This window comes from Squalius cephalus (genome assembly GCF_949319135.1).
Source record: "Squalius cephalus genome assembly, chromosome: 5".
Lineage (NCBI taxonomy): Eukaryota > Metazoa > Chordata > Actinopteri > Cypriniformes > Leuciscidae > Squalius > Squalius cephalus.
In genome coordinates this window covers 45307676-45331103 of record NC_137126.1, presented here as the reverse complement: position 1 = coordinate 45331103, position 23428 = coordinate 45307676, and the positions used below count along the sequence as shown (strand labels likewise).

Here is a 23428-nt window from a genome sequence, read left to right as displayed (position 1 = left end):
TAAACTGAACTGATAAACACATACAACTGTAGCACAATAATATATTTGAGGTTTGCTTCAATTGATTTTAATTGTAGAAGTAGCATGCAATTGGAATGAAATTAAAATTAAAAATGTTAAAGTGATTGTACAACTGTTGACCGTTGCAGTGATGTTCTGTGAAATGTGCATGAGCGTAATAGACCTGTGTGTATTGTTCTTGTGTGATGAGTCCAGTTCCTGCAGTGTCGACGGCTCTGAAGCGCTGGAGGGTTTTTAACAGCTCAATCTGAGAGGGAAATGGCCACGGCAGAGCAGCGCTGAGCAGGAACTGACGCCAGTCCAGCATCTCAGAGTCCTGAGCTAATACACACACCAGCTCATCAACCTACACACACACAATAGCACATACACAATCAAAAGGACTTGTCTGTAAGGCATCGTGTCATTTGACACAATTCGTTTTTTGTCAATTATGTCTTAACATCGATGATCTCAAAATGGTGTTTTCTTCATGTATTGCCTTAAGTTTAAAGCTCTACCAAACTCATTTTTTATGTATTTACTTTAATTTATAATTTCAGCTAAAAATATTGTTAATATTGGTTACTATAATTTGACATTTAACATTATACTCAGATCAGAATTTATAGTCTAAATTTATAGATTGCTTGACAAGCAGTTTTTTTTCTGTTTGGACACATTTCCTATTGAAGCAGGAAGTTAAGGAGAAAAAAGTAAAAAATAAGGCCTTGTCTACAATGAAGAAGACACCAGAGCCCGTCTACGGAGAGCCTTGGCACTTCCTATTAGCCCCATTGTATCAATCTTGGTTGCAGTTCCATTAGAATTCCACTGGGGGTGATCGCGGGCGAGTGCAGACTGAATGGGAGTCTATGGGGCTAGACGGCTAAATTTGTCTCTTTCACCCGATTGCCGTTGAGAAATCTCAGATTTGATTGTAGGTTTTGCAAGTTCAACATGGGTTATAGGTCGAAAGTTGAATGAACGAGTACTTATGTCCTTTCGATTTCTTACAGGCTGAGTTGTTGTTGCCCATAACACGCTAGCATTCTGCTAATGACCGCTGATTGGTCAGTGAAGGACTGATTACGACCAGAGATACACCTTGATGGCATCAAGGCATCCGAAGCGGGACCAGAAACAAACAAAACAAAAACTCTTCTAGCACGTGTATTTACCTGTGTCAGCTGTGTTGTCGATGCCTCGAGAGAAAAGAAAGTGCAGAGCGCGAAAGCACCAAAGTGACTGAAGGATTGCCGTAAAGCAGTATCTCTGGTCGTACGATGTGTATGACGTCATTGACACTTTAAAAGACTTTTTAAAGCAAATAAGTGATTAAAAATCGAACACCCAGCAATGTGTAATTTCTTTGCATCTCCTTTCGAATACAACATTCAAATTACTAGACAAAAAATTATATCCTGAGAAAAGTGGATTTTGAGGGGTATAGCGCCATAGACCTCCATTCAATCTGCACTCGTGCTGTGAGCGCCCTCATATGGAATCAGAGTTGAATTGCAACCAGTTCAGAAGCCGGAAGTGTACTGAGAGTGAAACTTCTCGTCTTATTAGACATTCTCTGAAGACACTCTCAAAATGAATAAATTCCCGCCACTTCCCTCTTAAAGCAACACCAAAGCACTTTTCCTCTTCGGTCCTCCTACAGGTTGGAAGCGGAATTGTCCATTACCGCTGTCGTAAATAATTTAGCCTACCGCAGCCTACCGTCGCACGCGCGCTATTTGTTTATCGAGCACCGACTTTGGAAGATGTCCACAGACAAGGTAGAGTATGTTGCATGATTTTATGAAAGTATGATGTATTGCGACATCAGAAACGAAGAAAAACAAAATAATGACATTGCTTGCTATTTTTTTGCTAATGTAACGCTTGCCATAAAGCAAGTCAAACTTGTAGTTTCTTATGTCTCATTCGAACTACAAATCCACTACCCGATCTGGCAGACTTGCATAGTGCGGTTATAGCTGATAGAGGGTCGCAAAGCAAATGCAGAAGTGCTGTTCACCCTGTTACGAGTTGATGAACCACTGAAACCTTTTTAGAAACATTATTTTAAGGTACAAAAGAATCTTTGGTGTTGGTTTAAAGTCACCATGACATTAAAATGGACATTTCTTATATTTTATGGAATATTGCACTGTTCATTATAAATGATGTATGTGCACATCATTATTTTTAAATTCATGTGCCCTTATTCATATAATCTTTAATCAAAATATCTTCCTCTCCATCTTGCATCATCATCTCTTTTCTTCTCTGATGATCTGTTCACTGGTGTGAGGGCGGGACAACTTGTCACTCACATGAGATCCACCAATAGCAAACCACAACAATCCAATCGATTCCAGATGAATAAAATTAAGTCCCGCCCTAAAAAAAATTCTGGTTGGAGGAGCTGTTTATACTTGGATATAAGTCACATTAGGGAACAAAAGACACAACTTCCGTTTCATGTAGACTTTAAGCAAAGGTTTGTTGGGAAAGAAAATTATGTATGAGTGTTTGCAACCAAAGACACACGATAAACCATAATTTGCTCTGCTCGTCAGAGACGGAGGTGTTTGAGTGAAGATGTACCTGTGAGGGAGTGATATGCATCCAGGGCTCAGGTAGGACATCACTACCCATATGAGAAGTTAATTCATGCAGAACTTCAGTCAACTCATTACCACACAGCAGACCTAAACACACAACACAATAAAGTTACTAACTTCAACTGAAACATGTTCGCTTAGTTCTTTTTAACTCTCAATCTGTTCATTCAGTTTAGCACACAATTTTAAAGGAATTGTTCAATCAAAAAACAAGTAACAGAATTTTTGTGAACAATCCCTGGCATGTTTGACTTCTGTGTAGTAACTGTCTGACCTGTCGGGGCGGTCTTGCTCAGCTGAGCACAGAGGACGTGCAGCTGTTGGACTGTGAGAGTGCTGTTTTTGGGCTTTTCCAGGGATCTGCGCGGAGCGGATGCTGGACTCGCCACCACACGTGTGTCTCCATCCACGCAGAAATCAGCGCTCTGCAGCACCAGCTCATGATGGATCTGAACTGCATTCTCAATGTGCTTCCGCACAAACTCTGTCAGCTGGTCGATACTGGAAACACATGCAAACATATCTATCTATCAATTTTAAAAAGAAAATTTCATGGAACAGAAGAAAATATATTTAAAGTATTAAAAACACCCTACTGGTCAAAGGTTTGTAATTATAATAATAAAATAAAATTTTAATGCTTTTAAAATAAGTCTGGCTTCATTTGATCAAAAATACAGTAAAACAGAAATATAGTGAAATATTTCTACAATTTCTATTTCACATGATCCTTCAGAAATCATTCTAATATGCTGATTTGATGCTCAAGAAATGTTTCTTATTATGAAGGATCATGTGACTGAAGACTGAAGCAATGGCTGCTTAAATTCAGGGGTGCAAACACATGTATGGTCAAAAAAGAGAGAGGTAATCGAAGCCCTCGTCCCGCGGCAAATATCCAGATACTACATTGCCACCATCCCCAACCCACCCCTATAGGCACATAGAGTCAAATTAAATTTAGAAAAACTATCTTGCACTTCTTCTTGCTTTACTGCTACTTCCTGAAAACAATTTCACCTGATGATTTGAATAGCTCTTTTTGTAAAGAATTAATAATTCTAGGATGATTGGGGTAATTGTGTAGGGTAGGCCTAGTGCATCTGCATAGAAACTAATAAACATAATACAAATATAAATACAATAAAACACAAATACACGAGAAATAAAGCAGTGCTTTGTTTTTCAGGTAAATTAACTGTATTAAGTATTAATACAGTTTATCTTTTGACAAAACGTGATTTTTCTCTTTCTCTTTTGTTGTTTGATTAACTTTGGTGACACAAACAGCTGCAGGTATATTGGGTGCTGTCCCTTTAAGACGAATGCGCGTATCTAATACCGGTAATTATCCAGTATCAACACGCATCCGTTTTATTTTGACTGCGTTTACGGGGAAACTCGTTGAGACGGACACTGGCTTATTTTTTCGTGCACATGTCTGTTCAAACACAAATAGATAAGAAAGAAAAGGGAATTCGGTGTTCACGAACTTCACGTGCTGTCTGCGACTGCGTGGCTCTGTGCGCCGACAGACCATCTACATTTGGATGTTAAACATAATATATATAGCCTGATACAGCAAAGACAACGTCGGCAATATTGACGGCAAAATAGACTACAGAATATTTCGTTCTGTAGGCCTATTGACAGGGGCAATATTTGAAAATCGATAATTAGGCCTATTTTTTAAATTACAATTATGCATTTGTCAAAACCGAGAGACTTTCAAGCATCAAAATGTAATTTATTAGTATTCGCGCCTTCTATTTTGTCTGAAAACTTCCAACACTCTTGCGTGTCGCGTGAAAAATAGTCGTCGGTTGCGGTTCTATTTCTAGCACGCGGTTTCGGCGCGGCTCGAGAAGTGTGTGTGTGTCACGCAGGCATTGTGCTCTAACACAAGCTCTAACCAGTTAACATGAGAGCCGACATAAAAACGGACACTCCACGCCACGCAGAGAGAAATGTGATGCAGTGGCAGATCCAGAGTGAGACAAGGTTTCAAACCCCCCCCTTAAAAAAAAAACTCTTCGGATCTGCACCATGATCTGCACGATTCACACAAGTCACCCAAACTGACGTGAAAAAAGCGGGAGGCGCCGAAAAGCGCGCTGTTTGCACCCCTGTAAATTACATTTTAATTTAAATTGAAATAAAATGTCAATATTACTTACATTAATATTGTGATAAAAAGCACAATATTTTTGATTAAATAAATGCAGACTCGGCGAGCATAAGAGACTTCTTGCAAAAACATAAAAAAAATCTTTTACAAAAAATTATTATTTCAAACTTTTGGCCTATAGTGCATAGCTTAAGAATATTTAAAATATTCAAAATAAGTTGACTAAGAATTTATATTGCAAAACAAGATTTTATACATCATGTTATTTGTTGTACAGAATTAAGTTTATGCTAATCTTAATAAAATAAAATAAAAATCATTTGCAGTTAATTTATTTAGCTAAATTAAAAACTTTTGCTTTATATTGTGGTTTTGGGAGTGACATATGACCCGTTTATTTGAGATATTCAGCCATTTATAAGTCATCATTCATCTCTGCAGCTAAATGGATTAATTCTCCTCCTCTCCTCCTCTCACCTGTTCATCTCAGACAGGAAGCGAGCTCCCAGCCACTCCTCCATGTTCCTGTAGACCTGCTCCGCTCTCTGCTGCAAACTGCTCACGTTTCTCAGCGCATGAGCCTTCACCAGATCCAAACGCAGCTTCACCGCATGTTCTGCACACAAACACAGCACATTCTTACTGTTTACACATCGCATGAACACACAGACATCCTGAAGCTCTGTACTGTTGATATACACAGTGATATGCAAAAGCGCAACAGGCACCACGAGACAATGTCAGCCAATAGCTCACAGCGTACCTTCACGTTTCAGAGCGGCTGTGAACTCCAGTTTGATTCTTGTCCCCTCTGCCTTCCTCTTGATCTCCTCAGGGTTCTTCACCACTGTGGGCTGAGGACTGGGCTGCGGAGGAGGGGTGGGATCACCTAAAACAACACACACCCTCATGTCAACACACACCAGCGCTGAAACTCATACATATGATGGAGTGGAAAGTCTTCACTTTTCTTTTTCCCTGCTTTCTTCTTGTCCGTAGCTGAGTTTGAAGTCTGCGATGTCTGTCTCTCTATCGGCTTCTGTTCTTCATCACCTTCCTCTTCTCGCTGCTGCGTCTCTGCCAACACCTGACACACAGTTGTGTGCAAACACACGTGAAGACGACAGATGTGCCGACACAGGTGAGTATATCATCATTTCATAACTCATAGCTTATCCAAACAGAATCTTGAGTAGGAACTATCGTTTTTGTTAAATAAATTATGAAACGTCTAAACATGGACAAAAAGATAAAAGAATCAACATTATAATGAAACGATAATGAAAAATATACAATAAGTCTCTTCTGCTCACCATGGCTGAATTTATTTGATCAAAAATACAGTAAAACAGTAATGTTGTGAAATATTTGTAATTTATTCCTGTGATCAAAGCTGAATTTTCAGCATCATTACTCCAGGCTTCAGTGTCACATGATCCTTCAGAAATCATTCTAATATGATGATTTGATACTCAAAAAACATTTCTGATTATTATCATTGTTGGAAAAGTTGTGCTGCTTAATATTTTTGTAGAAACCATGATGCATTCTGATGATCAGAAAGTTCAAAAGAACAGCATTTATTTGAAATAGAATTTTATTTTGTAACAATGTAAATGTCATTTTTGATCAATCCTTGAGGAATAAAGTATTAATTTCTTTAAAAAAAATTCTTACTGACCCCAAACTGTTAAACAGTAGTGTTTATAAACAATTTATTCAAATTAGTAACCAACATTATAGAAATTACTACATTGAAAATAGCCGTTTTTCGGTTTTTAATGTGATTATGAATTCTTTGATGCATTTTTTTTCTTCTCAGTTACAGCATATCGTATGTTTAAACAAATGTACACAGTATTACATTTTTTTAAAATCATATTATAGATGATCTATCCATCTGCATTTTGACTAAATTTCGAAATATTTATACCCTGGAAATCCAGAGTTCTCGCGAGAGCACAAGTTGAATTTGCTCAGTGAGTTTACTCTGGCGTCGAGTAATGATGCTCATTAAATATGCCCTTGTATCCGAGCTGCACCAATCACATCGGGTTATCTGATATAGGCGGGCTAAACAGATGACGACAGCGATGTGACGTCGAAGTCATTAGTAAACATTGCAAGATGGCTATGGATGAACTCCAGTTGTTTGAAACGGCTTTGGCCGCTACAATGAACGAGTTAGACTTGGCTTTTTATCTAAAAGAGGAACAGAAGACGCCGCTTGAATCGCTCCTTTGCAAGAAGGACATTTTTGCTGCTTTGCTGACCGGATATGGCAAGAGTCTAATCTACCAGTTAGCTCCGCTGGAAGCTAAGCGTATGGGGCTTGTTGTGATTGGTCGTAGTGTTATCCAATTGCGTGCAGTGAGATTTTCAAATGCATGCTTGGTGCCGCCCCTCGAGCTGGACGAGTTTCATTAGTCGATGCCAGACCATTAATCTTTCAGATTTAGGTCTGGATTTCCAGGCTAAAATATTTACATATTTTTTAATTGATTTGAGTCAAAACTGTCTACAAAGACACTGCCTACTTGAACATGATGTAGTTCAGAGGAATATTTCTTGCCTTAACTGAAAGATGCTGCAAGTTTTTTTTTAAAATACACATTGCATTTTACTGTCAGAAGATGTAAATCAGTAATGGCAAATATGGCCCATATTTTTAAGCTCAACAGCAAAAAGATGATTAGATATTTCTAATACCCAACACACCATGGTCCTGACGGCAGTGAGTGCGGTCTGGAAGAACTCCTGCAGGAGATTCTCATCGGGATGATGCAGAATCTCAGAAGTGGGAGATCTGCAGGAAACCAACGGAAACCTGACAGCACAAACACATCCAGTTATTCAACAAACATACTTATTTTTTAAACACACCCAAAGACAAACATTTTAAGCACACATACACTTTAATTTTCTTCTTGTCCTCCATTTCACAGTCTTTTTCTTCAGCAATCTTTCCAGGTTTTTCTAACAGCGCAGGACCAGAGCTGAAATAAGAATGCATAATATTTTAACATACCAAACATCAGGTCTAAATATCTTTACTGTAAAAAACAAATGTCTGTGTTCAGAATTAAATACTATATAACATTTACTACACAGTATACACTACTGTATATTGCAAAGACAAGAAATATTCAGTAATATTATCGATTTAACTGCACTGGCACTATAGGACGAAAACTCAATTGCGCTGGATAATGACACTAACGACAGTTATTGAACTAATTTGAATCAACATTGAACTGACTTGAACTGAGTCTTCTGTAGAGCCGCTTTACAGCTGAACTGAACTCGATTATTAACTGATGAACTTTGCAACAATGATAATTATTAAACTGAATTGAAGCTAAATTGAGTTGAATAATGACATTATTGACTTCTGTAGAGCTGCTTTACAGCTGAAATTGAATTTGTTTCATAATTAATTTTACATTAACACTGCAAGTTGTTTCAAAGCAGCTTCACATTAATAAACAGGAAAATAACAAAGCGCTATATAAATGAATGTGACTTGACCGTATCATGAAAATATTTAGCTCTACAAGTGGTGACCTCTGAAATAAAACTCTTGGCAGTATGATCAAAATGTTAAATCAGTTCATTTGTCATTTGTTCATTTGAAATTGAAGATTAAAATAAAAGCGCACTGCATTTTGGGATACAATATTCCACACACTATGCTTTTTTTTAATACTGGATATGTTGGCAAATAGGTGAAAATTTGCATGCATACTAAAAAACTAGTATATCTGCTATATATGCATGACTGCAGGAGCTGTAATGTCTGTGACATGATGATAAATCATGATGTGTAATGCTTCTTTTCACATTTTTGACCCCTCTTGCTCGATATACTCCTCTGCAGTGATGTCAAGCAATGGGACGCGAGTGAAGCCACGTGTGGATTCAGGAAACGCAGTTTTACACATTGCTGAATAGTAATCTCTCAGCAGACACAGGCAGTCTTGAAAGCGGCCCACTTCTATCTGTACACAGACATAGAACCATTAGACTTCAAACTCATTCCAGGCAGTTTTGTGATGTGTTAGAGGAGTGTGTGTGTGTGTTACCTGCATTAATGCAGAATAATGGTTGATTAGTACAGCAGTGTGATCATCTAACCAGCCACCATCAATGACTCCCGCTCTCTCCTGCTCCGCCTCTTCCTTGCGTTTATCACAGATGTCCCACAGACGCTCACGCAAGTCCTGCACAAAAGGAAAAGACGCACTGATTAGAATGAAAGTATGAAAACATTTTTTACGACAAATATTTATTTGTGGCTAATTTGTGATAAACCTGCCAGCAAACAAATGCTCACTGAATTTTTTTTTTTTTTTTTTTTTATTAAACCAAAACTTTGACATCTGTGAACATTTTGCACTACTGCTTGTTGACTTTTTCATCAACTTTTTATTGGTTTTTAATAATAAATACCATGTAACATCAAAACTACTTGAAAAACATTGAACATAGATAGGTTTAAATGAAACTCGCACCGAAACATTTCTTAAAAAAAAAAAAAGAAAGAATATCCTTGTTTTATTGCTGCAAATAAATATACTGCAAATATCACACAAAACACATGATTTATGGTTTTGTACATCTGTGTTTTCAGTGCTGAAATCTAGCATGTCTTTGCCTGTGAAAATACAAACTTGCAGAAACGTCTTTTTTTACGAGTTAAACTAGAAAAATGATTTTCTAACTCAGTATTTTAGTCTTGTCTTTCAGTACGCATTCTTAAATCAAGATACATTGACTTGAGAAGCAAAGTGACAAGATATTGGGTCTTATAAAATATGTATCAAAATTAAGTGATTTTATACTCAATACGAGAAAGCAGATTAAGAAATCTGTCAATAGGGTAAAATTAAATGTAGTTCAAATTGAAAACAACTTGGTTTTTCTTCACTTGTTTTAAGCATAAAGTCTTTATATCTGATGTAATTTTTCTTTTCAAATAAATGTATCTTGATTTAAGAATGTTAAGATATTTTTTACTGGAAAACAAGACAAAAATACTGAGGAAGAAAATAATTTTTTGCCGTTCATGAGTGTGTCTCACATCCAGTCTTTGATGGAGCTCTCCTTTGGTCTCCTCGTCCTCTCTGATGTTGTCAGGAACGCTGTTATAATCGCTCTGCCAAGCGCTTACAAACTCCTGCTTCAGATCCGGCTTCTGTAGGCACTGCCTGAAGTCCTCCCTGAAACACAAACACACATCCGTCATACACTCACACACACATTCACAGGCCCTCACATCACACACAGGCGAGCGCTGTTCTCTCACCGGATGTTGTAGAGGTGGTGAATGATGAGCTCGCGTTCACCGCGGAGGTTCTGCATCACTGTTTTAACGTTAGTCACATATGAATTACAGACGGTCTCCCAGTACGGAACAAGATACATTGGGACCTCCTGCAAAAAGATGAACATAAGAGAAAAACACAAAAACTGACATGATATAAATGGATCATATAATACTTTTTTGTGCCAAAAAACATTTCAATTTAGTTTTTCACAACCATTTTATGAATTTCCTATATTCGATTTCTGATTAAAATAAATGTTGTCTTTCTGAACCTTCTATTCATCAAAAATCCTGAAATAAATGTATCATGATTTCTTCAAATAAATTAAGCAGCAGCACCACTGTTTTCAACATTGATAATAATCAGAAATACTTCTCGAGTAGCAAATATTGGAATGATTTCTGAAGGATCATGTGACACTGAAGACTGGAGTAATGATGCTGAAAATTCAGCTTTGAATCAGAGGAATAAATTACATTTTAAAATATTTAAAATACTGTTTTACTGTATTTTTTTACCAAATAAATGCAGCTTTGGTGAGCATAAGATGTTTTTAATGTTTTTGATGTTTTTAAAAATCTTACTGACTCCAAAACAGAATTTTTAACAGTATTGTATATTTTAAACAGTACTGTATATTTTGAACAGTATTGTATATTTGTTTAATATCACAAAATCTGTGTATTTTTTCTAGCTTAATTGGAATTCTCTTTTTGGAATGGGAAAGAAGTTTAGAGTTGATTTTGGTGGTGTGAACTTGTCTTTACAGTAGCATACAACTCTTTCAAGATATTATTGCCCTTATACTATGACTCCTTTAAGAGACTTTACCAACTTGAGTATCAAACTGATTAAAAAAATAAACAAACTAGATAAGTGTAATGGCCCTGCATCTGCTCTTTAAAATCAAACAGACTCTTTGAATGTCATTTTTCCATGTTTAATTGAAGCATCTGCCAGTCTTCTGAGAGAAGGTGTGTTATGTGTGTGTATGTGCCTCGGGTAAGGGGTCCTCCACGTAGACCCTTCCAGCAGATTTTGGGGTCGCTGTTGAAGACTTCGCAGAGCAGGCACTCTCTGGACGGCTGTGTTCGAGTGAGGAAGACATTTTCCTGGAGTGACCCAGAGCTGCTTCTATGGGTCAGGGCAGAGAGCACACTTCACTAGAGATGCATTCACACAAGGACATATAGGTGCAAATCAATAATGTTAAAGTTGTAGGTAGAAGAATGGAAGATTTTCCAACTTTCAAGTCTACAAAATGTTTGAACAAGTCTGCAACAATTAAAACTTGAATTAATTGGAGAAAATTGTAGAGAAGAGCAGATGCTAAGCCCTATAAAGCCTCATATTTGATATCGCAAATTGTAAAACTTTTAATCATCAACATGATCAAAACTTTGCAGAGAAATGTTGCACACAATCCACTACATACCTTTTGTCGTCTGATTGATAGTTTATACTTTTTAGCAAGTAAAATGCCTTTAAGAATAATTGTAAAAACATCTCCCCCTTAAGGTCACGGTTCAAGGTTATCTTTACTGGATTTTTTCAAGCAAATGTAAGAATATTTTTTATATGTTTGCTTTACTTGATTATCCATACATCATGTTTTAGAAAAGTCATGTAAAAATGTGAATATCAAATATGATCCATCAGGCTTTTCTCTTAATCATCATTGTATTTGCGTTGAATTTTTTCCCCCCACGATAAAAACCAGAGCTTTGATCATAAAACTAACCATTTAAATACTTAAATACTATTTAAATAATCTTACTAAGACATGTTATTGGGAGATGTGGAGTGACAGCTGATATTTATATGCATTTTATGTAAGTAGCCTGCTATATTGCTATTTAGATCTCATTGATTTTTTACAAGATATCAGAAATTCATCTTACTTTTTGGCCATATAAAAATCAGAAACTGCACAAAATTTTACATTTTTGCTCAGTTTGGGCCTCTGAATAAAACTGAGCTCCATATTCTCACTACATCATACTATATGAGCCATAAAAGCCTGATGTATCAAATACTATACTCATTAAAAACACATTTTATAGAAACTTTTTATATATATAATGTTTTATTTTGCAGTCTGAAGAAAATCAATGTACCTTTTTCAACAGAGTCCATAGTGTCCATCAGAACCATCTCCACGTTTTTGAAGAGAGTTTCCTCATCTACATCTGCTGTGATTTTTACAAGAATATTCTGCCGATCACCAAACCATTTCTCCAGTTTTGGCCATGTGTCATGGAACCCACTAATTCTATTAAAGAAACCATAACATAGAAGACTATATTATAATTTTGTGCTTTAAAAAACATTTTTTCTCCATAAAATGACACTTTTTTTTTTCAGGTGAAATAGCATTCAATGAACACACTTGATTTTATCCATCAGGATTTGCCAGGATCATGAACCAGTTCTGAAAACTGGCGTACCATATGTATAGTTTGGGCTTTACAAAATCAAGCTTGTATTTTTCTAACTGTAATTGTGTCTATATATGATGTCCCATGTACTGAAAACAACCACTGTTCTCACACACCTGTGCTGTATCTGGTTCGTCCCCAGGCTTTTGTCATCAGACAAGGATGCCGGACCTTGTGTGTCCAGATCTGTCATACTCGTCTTTTCGTCTGGAACATCACTGCTTTCTCTCTCCTGCCCTCTGCTCTCCCCATCTACTAATGAGTGAAGATAGCACAGCTTATTCCATACTAAAAACAACAATACCGGTCATGTTGCTAAGAGTAACTGAATAGTTAATAATATCTGGCATTTCAATCTGCATAAACTCACCATCCTGGTGAGCGGCTCGCTCCAGAACCTGCTCATCTGAAACATCTAACAGCAGCACGACGTCCAGTGCAGGGGATGGAGGACTTGGATCTTTAGGAGTATTTGTGGATAAGCTGCTTTGTGTTTTTGTCTCGGTCTCATCAGGTTCTGTAACATTCAGAGCTTTCTCCAGCATCTGAGCCTGACTGATCTCCACTGGGAAACCGTCAAGAATCCAGCCACTATCAGCAGGGATGTTCCTGAACAACACAGCAGGAGGGAATCAAACTGGTTTTAAAAGAACTAGATTATCTACAAGTCAAGTGAATGTTAGATGTTAGAGTTTATAATATCTTAAAGGCCATTCACAACAAGAAAAATAACTATAAAGATAACTAAAACAATAACTATATTAGGGTCCAATACCGTTCAGTTTATTATAAGCATGCGCTGCAGTTCTGCCCTCTGCCGCTTTAAATACTCGAGCTCTTTAAAGTTGGAAGGATTCTGATTAGTTGTCATAGTATTTATCATTCATCAGCTGGATAAAAATCATTCTGAAAGTGATTCTAACGATATTGTTTCTCTGTGCCTTTATCATTATAGTTGTGGTGCAGACTCTGCTATTCTTTTAAATTTAGAATGATTTTTAGAACTATATCTTTATAGCCCTTGGTGTGACTGTGAACGAGCATTAAGAACTTCATGCCTTATAGTTGCATTTAGAATATTAAAGCTGGGCGATTTACATTTTACGATGATACAAGCAATCAAGCCATTGATTTGCATAATCGCCCTGCACGAGAATAGTGTATGTATGTGGATGAAGTTGAACATACTTTTGTATCTAACTTTATATATAGGGCTGTACAATAATATAGTTACATTTTCCAACGATATACCAATCTAGCAGTTGAGATTTACTATATACAGTAGGTATAGCACATCCTGGTTAGATGCGTTCCTGAGTCAACATATTTTGTTGATCATGGAACAACATTCCTGTCCGAAAATGTAGTCCTAACCCTATCCATAACTTATCCCTAAATTCAGAGGGGAATGATAGTGAATAACACTGATATAGAAGCAACCAGGGTTTGGTTGTAAGCCTAAACTTGATATAAACTGTAAACTTGTCCCTCAAATCTGATTGGACAGTTGTTCCAGGATCAACAAAGATGTTGATTTCACTTGGTGAAATCAGGTTCTGCATAAACACTTATAGTAGTTGTATAATTTATTATTAATTTGTTAATTAATTCACCAAAGGAAATGAATAAACAAAGTTTTTCATGTGCACTCACGTTAGATGATAATACTATAGTGACCACCATGATCACATGACCAGCTGAACAGTACTCAATTTATATCAGTTAGCCCCCTAATATGGGACATTTGAAATGCTTGCAGAATAAATAGCCCCCAAAAAACTATTTGAATTAACGAGTCAGAATCAAATATTCCAGAGAGTGTTGTGTAGTAATGTAATATAGAGTAAATTAAAAAAAATATTTTAACTTGTGCAAAAAACAAAATGTGAAATCAGAAAATAAGCATTAGAGCTCTTTACCTGATAGCGTCCACTATGATGTCGACCAGAAGTTGATCAGGAACAGCTTTGCCTGTCCTGAGAGCCTCCTCTACCGCTGCACCACACTGCGCTCGCAACGACCACTGCACAACACAGCATTGTGCATCATGAACCATATCAAAGAGCTTAATGCTGCTAAATTACAGAGAGTTTATGTGGCTTTGTGTATGCTTTTACTTTTTCTTTATCTTCTTGTTCGTGAAGTCCAGATATCTCATGAGGCTGCGGTCCTGATGCAAGACATACAGAAGAGTCAATCACTACTGGAACTTGAGTGAGCATTTCCATAGTATATGTCACTCTTTTTAAACCTTATTTTAATTGGGTTTTAGGGTTTGGTATAGAGCATTTATAGAGAACCATATAACTAATACACAGTTAAATTAATGGAAAAAAAGGAAATAAATTTACATGATACATACAAGAATATTATAAATTAATAAATTATTCCTGTGATCAAAGCGGAATTTTCAGCATCATTACTCCAGTCTTCAGTGTCACATGATCCTTCAGAAATCATTCTAATATGTAGATTTGCTGTTCATGCTATCAGTGTTGAAAACAGTTGGGCTGCTTCATATTTTTGTGGAAACCGTGCTAAAAAAAATTCAGGACTCTTTGATGAAGGCTGTGTTCGAAATCACCCCCTATACCCTCATTCACTATTCCCTACATTACTACTAATATAGACCACGGCAATATAGCGCTTTGGAAAATGGATGGATGGAAGATTCAGCTGTGGCGACATCTTCTGGTGTACATTGGTTGTACACTCATTATTGCAGTGCATTATGGGATTGAATGAGTACACTCAATAACATCAACTATGGTTTCAGACACCACTACAAATGGCTGTCCCCTCAAATGGTGCCCTATTTACAGGTATAGGCGGCGATTTCAGACACAGCAGAAGAGAAAGAGAAAGAGCAGCATTTATTTGAAATCTAAATCTTTTGTAACATTATAAGTCTTTACTCTTACTTTTGATCAACTAAATGCATCCTTGATGAATAAAAGAATTACTTTCTTTCCCCAAAGAAAATCTTGCTGATCCCAAACTTTTGAATGGTAGTGTAAATAACATCAGTTTTAAAAGTTATCTAATATTCTCACAAACCTGACTCTAGAGGAGAGGATGTCTCCTTCTCTTCATCTCTCTGAGGCTGCTCAATACCTTCTGTTGGAGAACCATTTCTCTCCAGGTTCTTCTGAGCATGGCAAATACATGATCAACACCAACATGGGACAAAACAGTGTAAATAATGCAGTAAATTAAATGTTTGAACAGACAACAGTACAGTAAAATACATCACAAACTGTTCTAATAAAGGTTTTGCTGAAAACTATGATAAGTTCTTTTGGGTTTCTACCTCAAGAAACGAACATAATACTAAGAGTGTTTACTGACCTGTGACACTTTTTGGCTTTCACTCGCAGCCTGTTTTTCCTTCTGATAGTCTGATAGAGCATCTTGGATCAAAGTGTTGGCTGAGAGCACATGGATGCCAAGAACTGATTCCCAGAGATTAACAAACAGCGAGTCAGGAAATTTAGTTAATACAGTCCTCCTGATGTATCATAACCACTTTTCCTTCCAGTACAGCTCTTACTATGATGAAGCATCAACTCCTACCGTTGCTGATCCTGGTGAGGCAGGAGGTTTTGCCTGAGTGGGTTTTTCCCAGCATGCACGCTCTGATGGTGAAAAGGGGAAACAGAGGAGGAGTGCTGGCACTGGGTCGGACAATCATGCTCTGTAGACGACTCAACACATGATCCAGAATATCATTATTCACTGGTGAGGCTTGACTCTCGCCCTCTTCATGCAAAACCCACTCGCCCATCATGGCCTGAAGTGAACAGACAGAAAGATACACATACATAATACTTGCACTGACACGTAAATGAGTCCATCCCTTGACAGTTATTTCATAGGAAACAATTACATGGTTTTCAAGAGAATGAATGGTCAGTTGACATGAACTCAAAATACTCTTAACATACTGTCCTTACCACATACTCGTTGTAGTCTTGATTATTGAGTATATGCAGCTTCTCCAGCTCAATGATCTGTTCTGGTGTGGGGTCAGTAGGGGTGGGCTGCACACTGGCCACTTCATACAGCGGCTTACCACTGAAAAACAGCTCCATCCACTCCTGCATCAGCTTCACTGGTATCAGACTGAGAAAGAGTGAATGGCCATTTTACCTTTTTTTATACCATTTTTCTAACATACCATACTATTTCCTTACACACACTACCGTTCAAAAGTCTGGGGTCAGTAAGAATTTTTATTATTATTATTATTATTTAGCAAGGATGCATTTGAAGATCAAAAGTAAAACATGTAAGCATAAGTATTTTCAACATTAAAAATAATAAGGAAAGGATCTTGATCTGAAAATTAGCATGGATTTATGAAGGGTCATGTGACACTGAAGACTGGAGTAATGATGCTGAAAATTCAGCTTTGCATCATAGGAATAAATTAGATTTAAATATATTCATATAGAAAACAATAATTTTAATTTGAAATAATATTTCACAAGTTTACTATTTTTTTTACTATATTTGTGATAAAAAAAACAGCCTTGGTGAGCATAAGAGACTTCTTTCAAAAATATAAAAAAAAATTCTGACTCCACACTTTTATACAGTAGTGTCTATATAAAACAAATTTATTTTTATTATAATGCACTAATAAGTTATTTTACATAGCACACTGAACTCTTTTTTTATTTCAACTAGCGAGTATTTATTTTTTTTCATCACGTGAGCTTTTTAAACTCCATGACTGCTGTTTAGTAGAGTGATCAGGGACATAAATACTTGGATGTAAGAAGCCGATATTCTCCAGCTTTTGTCGCCAGATCGACAATCTGTCCCAGAATTCCTCTGCAGATGTCGAAGTGCTTGCGATAGCGAGCCTGAACGCGCTCGGCGACTAGCTGTTTGTGTAGCTCATGCTCAATCCTGATCTGCTCACTGCGCTCCAGACGTTCCTGTTGGGCGAGAACCTGGACGGCAGCAGTGATGGGACAATCATGATCAAAACCTCTCAAAAACTTTCTGTTTTTGTTTGTGCATGTGTGTATGTATATTCTCTCACAGCTTCTCTATCCAAGGCCTCTTGGAAGTCTCGAAGGCGGCGTTCCTGGTATTGTCTCTCTTGGAAGATCCGGTTTTGTCGAAGTACCTCTTTCTGCTGTTTTATTTGCATCAGCTGCACGGCGATCCTCTTCTCCTGCTGCGTCTGACGCATCAAACGACTGACCATCTGTTCCTCTCGCACTGCCTCCTGCAGACAAATATCATCGCAAGAACCAGATATGATCAAGACGCACTGCTGGCCAAAAGTTTGACACTTTATTGACATTCATACAATTTTAAGCAGGACTCAAAATACTGAACACATTTTGCATAGTATTAACCACTGCACTATGCTAGTATTGCATTCCTAAAACAGCTGATGTTTAACTCTGTAAATCCTGACATTAATTAACAATAGAAAAATTGATTTCTTTTAATGGAACAGTTTATTGAACCTTTAGACAAAAAAAAAAAAAACATCTAAAAAAAGTTTCCATGTGTTTTTTGAGTATGATTTTTGATGCATCAGGCTTTTTTTTTCAGGACCAAACTGAGCAAAAATAGCAAAAAACAGCTGGTATTTATATCAACAAAAAGGTAAGATGAAATTCTGATAGCTTGTTATGTAAATTAATGAGATCTTTACAACAGTATAGCAGATACTTACAGTACATAAACTGCATATAAATATTCTCCCAATTATATGTCTTAGTAAGATGATGTTTCACTGCTTGTTTTTTTTTATTGGGCATATAATGCAATGACTATTGAGAGAGGAACAAATAAACGTTCCTCAAAAGCCTGATGGATCACATTTGACACTCAAATTTTAACATGATTTTTATAAAAAATGATGTATGGATAATCAAGTAAACCGATGTTGCTTCAGTCCAGTAAAGTGTTCATCTTGAAATGTTACTAACAATATAAAAGTTTGCTTTATAAAGATTGTTAAAGATTTCACAGCAGACAGACACATGAAGAACCAGAAGGGGGACATTTTTACAATTATACTAAAAGGCCTTTTGCTTGCTAAAAAAATGTAAACTATCAATCAGACGACAGAAGACATGTACTAGATTGCGCTCAACAGGCTATCCAGCAAAGTTTTGATCATGTTGATAATTTAGAGGCCTTAGAAATTTGCGTATCAAATATGATGCAGTAGGCTTTATAGTGTTGAAATAAGCGACACCATTGGTCACCTGCTGAGCCTCATGAACTTGGAGTTGTTCCATCAGAGCACGTCGTCTCCGCATCTCTCTCTGTTCCCGAGCAGCAGAGTCTTCCTCCAGATGCTGACGGATGTTCTCGATGTACTCCTTGTTCCACTTCTCTTTGTCGCCTGTGCTCATTGGCTGGGTCACACGGCCACTGTAAATCCAGGTAAAGTTACATGTTACATCCCAGAGCTCAACTAATGAGGATAATATTTTCCTGTTTGGTGTTCAATAAGACTTCGACGGTCAGTGAACGAACTGTGAACGGTACGTCAGCCTGCTATCGGTAGCTTCTCTGTGTTTTTGTTTTGTTTGATTGTATTCTTAGATTTTCCGCATTATGGAAACATACCCGAGTAAGGCTTCACCGCCAGCTGGAGAAATCTTCTTCCGGTGCTTCTCAAACTGTTCGATCTCACGATGAACATGCTGAAAATCATACTTCATCTTAAAGGGTCACAATCACACAATCAAATCTGGTCAAAACAATCTTTGACAATTCGTTATGTTTTTCAATTTGAACCGTTTTTATTCCAGTCTGTCACAATATCTGTGTAATCCCAAAATCAAAAAGAAACAAGAAATTCATTTATGGTAATTCTCATTATTGTAATAAAATATAATAAAAGAAATACAGCATTTACATGTATTCAAGCATCACAGTGCTGTACAGCAGGGTTATTTTAGTAATACTTGTATACAAACAGTATATAGCTTTTATTTTTATACTCATTAGAAATGTTGCCTTTGGGCAACTTACTGAAAGAAGTTTTTTACAATTTTTAAAATCTAAAATTCATGCTTTATTTTATTTCCACTTCATGTCAATTACCAAAAACAATTTTTAATAGTTTTAGTTCACAATAACAACTCTGATGTACTATATTACAATAACGAGAACTTAGGGCTGTAAACGTGCATAATTATCATGAAAATAATGTCAAAAGTGCAGTTGTGTGTTGTTCACCTGAGCCTCTTGCTTTTTGCGAAACTGATGGTGTTTCTCAGAAGCTCTTGACGTGCGAGTGTGTGGAGGCTTCGGGATCTGGACTACAGCTGACTGAATCTGGATCAGAATCTCATTCTGTTTTCTGCGTGCCTGCCGGTGCTGACAAACAAATCATATTATCAGTTTCAGTCAACACTATTACAGGCTGATTAACACACCATTAAACAGTAAAAAATGTAGAAGTTTCAGGTTCATGGCTGTTTGATGCTACTGAATAATAGAGTTAAATGCATATATTTATCGCTGGGAAATGTCAGCTGTGGTTTAGCTCTAGAAAGGCAGACCTTTTCAATGTCCTTCAGCCTCCTCTCCTCCTGGCGTTTGAGCCGTTCCTCTTCCTTCAGGAGTTCAGTCATGACCGAGCGCTTGTACATGTCCTGCCCTCGTTTATGGAAGCGGTTTGCGATCTTCTGCATCTTCAGATCCGCCTCACGCTTCACCACAGTCTTCAAGCGCTGTGGGACAAACATGAGGCTCTTTTCTTTGGTCCTAAGGTTGCAGTGTTGGTAAAGCTAATCTAAACATGAAACTAACCAGGCTACCAATTATTACAAGATGACATGCAGCCTGCCACATTTGAACTACTTTTTAATATAAATTATTATTATTTTTTTAAATATTTAGATGCAATTTTATCTAATATTTTATTAGAAAACACAGTTTTGTGAGCAGCAAATCAGCATATTAGGATGATTTCTGAAGGATCATGTGACACTGAAGACTGGAGTAATGATGATGAAAATTCTGCTTTGCATTACAGGAATAAATTGCATTTTAAAAATATATTCAAATACAATACAATTATTTTAAATTATAATAATATTTCACATTTTGTTCTGTTTTTACTGTATTTAGTGAACATAATAGACTTCTTTCAAAAATCATACAGACCCCAAACTTCAGTAAAGTAACTGTACTTGTGACTTATTCACATGACACACTACTAATTAAAGTTTATGATTAATATGAATAAGAAAATCAAAATGATAAATAGTGACATTACCACCTTTCCACTGAGAAATTGTATTGTACAGAGCCAATCTGTGTACACAATTCATGTTAGGGATCTTTAATATATTTCAGGGCAATAAGTTGTGCCAAATAACCAGAAAAGTATGACCACCCCTGAGAGAGGAAGAAAGAAATGAACTGAAGATCACCTCAGTATAGATGCTGTTCTCTATGCGGTGCAGACGGGCTGTGGCCGCGGGCTGCATGACCTCCATGGCTGTGGCAGTGAGGCCTGATTTCTTCTTCTTCTGCAGAAGGATGTAGAGCTGGTAGAGCAGGTGTGTGGCCGCCCCCTGTCTGCCCTGCATCACTGCTTTGGCATTGCCCAGGTCAAAGGGCACACCTAGCAGCTGCAGCGTGGGCTCTATACGAGTAAAGTTATTCAGCTTCGCATTCGCCGTGCTGTGGAATAACACAAATACTAATAATTAAGATATCTATCTATCTATCTATCTATCTATCTATCTATCTATCTATCTATCTAGGCAACATATGACCATCTTTCTGTCTGCATATCTATTTAGATTCAAGATTCAAATAGGTTCATTGGCATGGTGAAATCAATCTTTACATTGCCAAAGGATTAATAACACTATACAATAAAAATAAATAAATAATGAATAAATTAATAAATGAACAAAAAATATATTTTTTACATGAAAATAAACATAGCAATTAAAATGTATAATCTTCTAATATTTATATCAGTGTCTCTAGGCGTGTAGAGAGTGTGTTGGTAGCTCTGTCCCGCTGGAGGCTCTTTTGTCTGGCAGCCAGGTTTGAGCTAGCTGGGCTTTCTCCTAGCTGGTGTGGGGAGTTTTCCATATTTGTTTTCCGATGGAAGTCTTTCTGGTGGGTTGTGAAATGGGGATAGAAAGTGTCCCTAATGTGTGTTTAATTTGGGCAGGATGTTAGAAAATGCAACTCTGTTTCCAGTGAGGACACAGTCACTCTTCCTTCGGAAGCCAGGTCTGTGTGTGTGTGTGCGTGTGTGTGCGTGTGTGTCTATCTCTATGGTCAGACTGTGTTCACTGAGTCTGTACATGCTCAGGACTTTTCTCAGTTTAGCGTCGCTCAGTGTACTCAGGTATCTTGGCAATTCATATTTTCTGTTTAGGGCCGGATAGCATTCCAATTTACTTAGTTGGGCTGTTGCGTCTGTCCAATGTTGTAGGTATTTTTCTTTTTGTGTTTTAATTATTTGGTTTGGTCTGGCTGGGGTTTTATTGTCAGTTTGTGACGTCAGCTCTAAGACCAATCGGCCAAGGGTGTTTTTCTCGTTTTTCTTGGTATGTCAGGGCTTTGTGATGGAGGGCCTGTTCATCGCTTTTTTTTAAGTGGGCATGGAATTTGATGGCTCTTTTTTGAATTATTATTATAAGTGGGTATAATCCTAATTCTGCTCTGCAGGCATTATTTGGGGTTTTGCACAGCTTGCACAGCTCCTGCATTGGGTGTTTGTCCCATTTAGTGAATTCTTGGTCTGTGAGTGGCCCCAGACTTCACACCCGTACAGTGCGATGGGCTCTATTACGGTTTTGATTATTTTTAGCCAGACTCTGATTGGGATGTCAATTTTGATATTGTCTTAATAGCATAATGTAAATGTAAATACTAACACTTTCTCTCTACTACTCTATTCTGTTCTATTAAAAAAAAAAAAAAATAAAAAAAAAAAAAAAAAAAAAAATGCGTTGATTTAAACTGAGAAGGGTCATAGCACTTGCATTTTGTTGTCCTACTGCTAGTTTAACTGCTTCTATTGTTCTCATTTGTAAGTCGCTTTGGATAAAAGCGTCTGCTAAATGAATAAATGTAAATGTAAATGTAAATAGCATAAAAAGCTCTCCGTGTCTTGTCTCTCAATTTGTTAACAGCTCTCAATTTGTTCTATCTATGTCACACGTGACAGTCTGTCTGTCTGTCTACCTTTCTATCTGTCTCTCCATCTATCTATCTATCTATCTATCTATCTATCTATCAAAATAAAGCCCATTGCTTTTAGGTCATATTATATGGTATGAGCATCCATCCATAAAAGGATGGATACATATAAAAATATATATACATTTCATAAAAAAATCACTATTTTAATATCTATATTTCTATCCACCCACCAATCACCTATTCAACAAATCAATCCATCCAGTCATATATACCTGTTTTATCTATCTATCCAACGTTAGGCTATTTATTCACCGAACCGGAAATAAACAGATGTACAAATGTAACATAAAAATACACATAAAAAGTACATAACATACAAACATAAAAATATGTAGGCCAGGCCTATGTCGATCCATCTAAAGTTCTACCTTTGTTTGGTGAACAGGTGGAAGTCCTCCTGCAGCTCATATCTGTTCAGGATCTCTCCTATCAAATAACCGTTTGCAAAATCCCTGGCGAAGGAATACGGCTCTGCAAAAGATTCATATGACATTAAGAAAAAAAGGCGGAATTATTACTAATAGTTTAGCTGATAAAATGATAATTCAGGTATTAATACACCGTTTAAGGACGGATCGTTAACTCGTTTGCTAACGGCTAAGTTAGCGTTATTTCGTAACTTACCAACGACTTTTGACAGCTGGAGCTCTGAATTCAGCCACTGGCAGATTATGTCTGACATTCTGAGCGTTTAATTTT

The 23428-nt window shown here is 37.0% G+C and overlaps 1 protein-coding gene across 1 annotated transcript in view; it reads right to left on the bottom strand.

The window, feature by feature from the left end:
- spef2 (sperm flagellar 2) overlaps positions 1-23428 on the bottom strand; it is a 26618-nt gene extending 3190 nt beyond the window's left edge. Inside the window, exons 1-31 of the mRNA XM_079872519.1 lie at positions 23354-23428; positions 23098-23200; positions 20932-21184; positions 20056-20226; positions 19730-19870; positions 19115-19191; positions 18748-18916; positions 17562-17750; positions 17282-17469; positions 16465-16633; positions 16085-16301; positions 15860-15963; positions 15569-15659; positions 14629-14681; positions 14431-14534; positions 12882-13120; positions 12628-12766; positions 12191-12345; positions 11071-11207; positions 10052-10179; positions 9827-9965; positions 8829-8966; positions 8587-8744; positions 7659-7742; positions 7465-7573; positions 5713-5833; positions 5510-5635; positions 5224-5362; positions 2893-3119; positions 2602-2705; positions 185-367 (exon numbers count right to left, since the gene is read on the bottom strand). Coding sequence (XP_079728645.1) covers positions 185-367; positions 2602-2705; positions 2893-3119; positions 5224-5362; positions 5510-5635; positions 5713-5833; positions 7465-7573; positions 7659-7742; positions 8587-8744; positions 8829-8966; positions 9827-9965; positions 10052-10179; positions 11071-11207; positions 12191-12345; positions 12628-12766; positions 12882-13120; positions 14431-14534; positions 14629-14681; positions 15569-15659; positions 15860-15963; positions 16085-16301; positions 16465-16633; positions 17282-17469; positions 17562-17750; positions 18748-18916; positions 19115-19191; positions 19730-19870; positions 20056-20226; positions 20932-21184; positions 23098-23200; positions 23354-23411 — 4413 coding nt within the window. The 5' untranslated portion in view covers positions 23412-23428. The remainder of the gene's footprint in view (positions 1-184; positions 368-2601; positions 2706-2892; positions 3120-5223; positions 5363-5509; positions 5636-5712; positions 5834-7464; positions 7574-7658; positions 7743-8586; positions 8745-8828; positions 8967-9826; positions 9966-10051; positions 10180-11070; positions 11208-12190; positions 12346-12627; positions 12767-12881; positions 13121-14430; positions 14535-14628; positions 14682-15568; positions 15660-15859; positions 15964-16084; positions 16302-16464; positions 16634-17281; positions 17470-17561; positions 17751-18747; positions 18917-19114; positions 19192-19729; positions 19871-20055; positions 20227-20931; positions 21185-23097; positions 23201-23353) is intronic.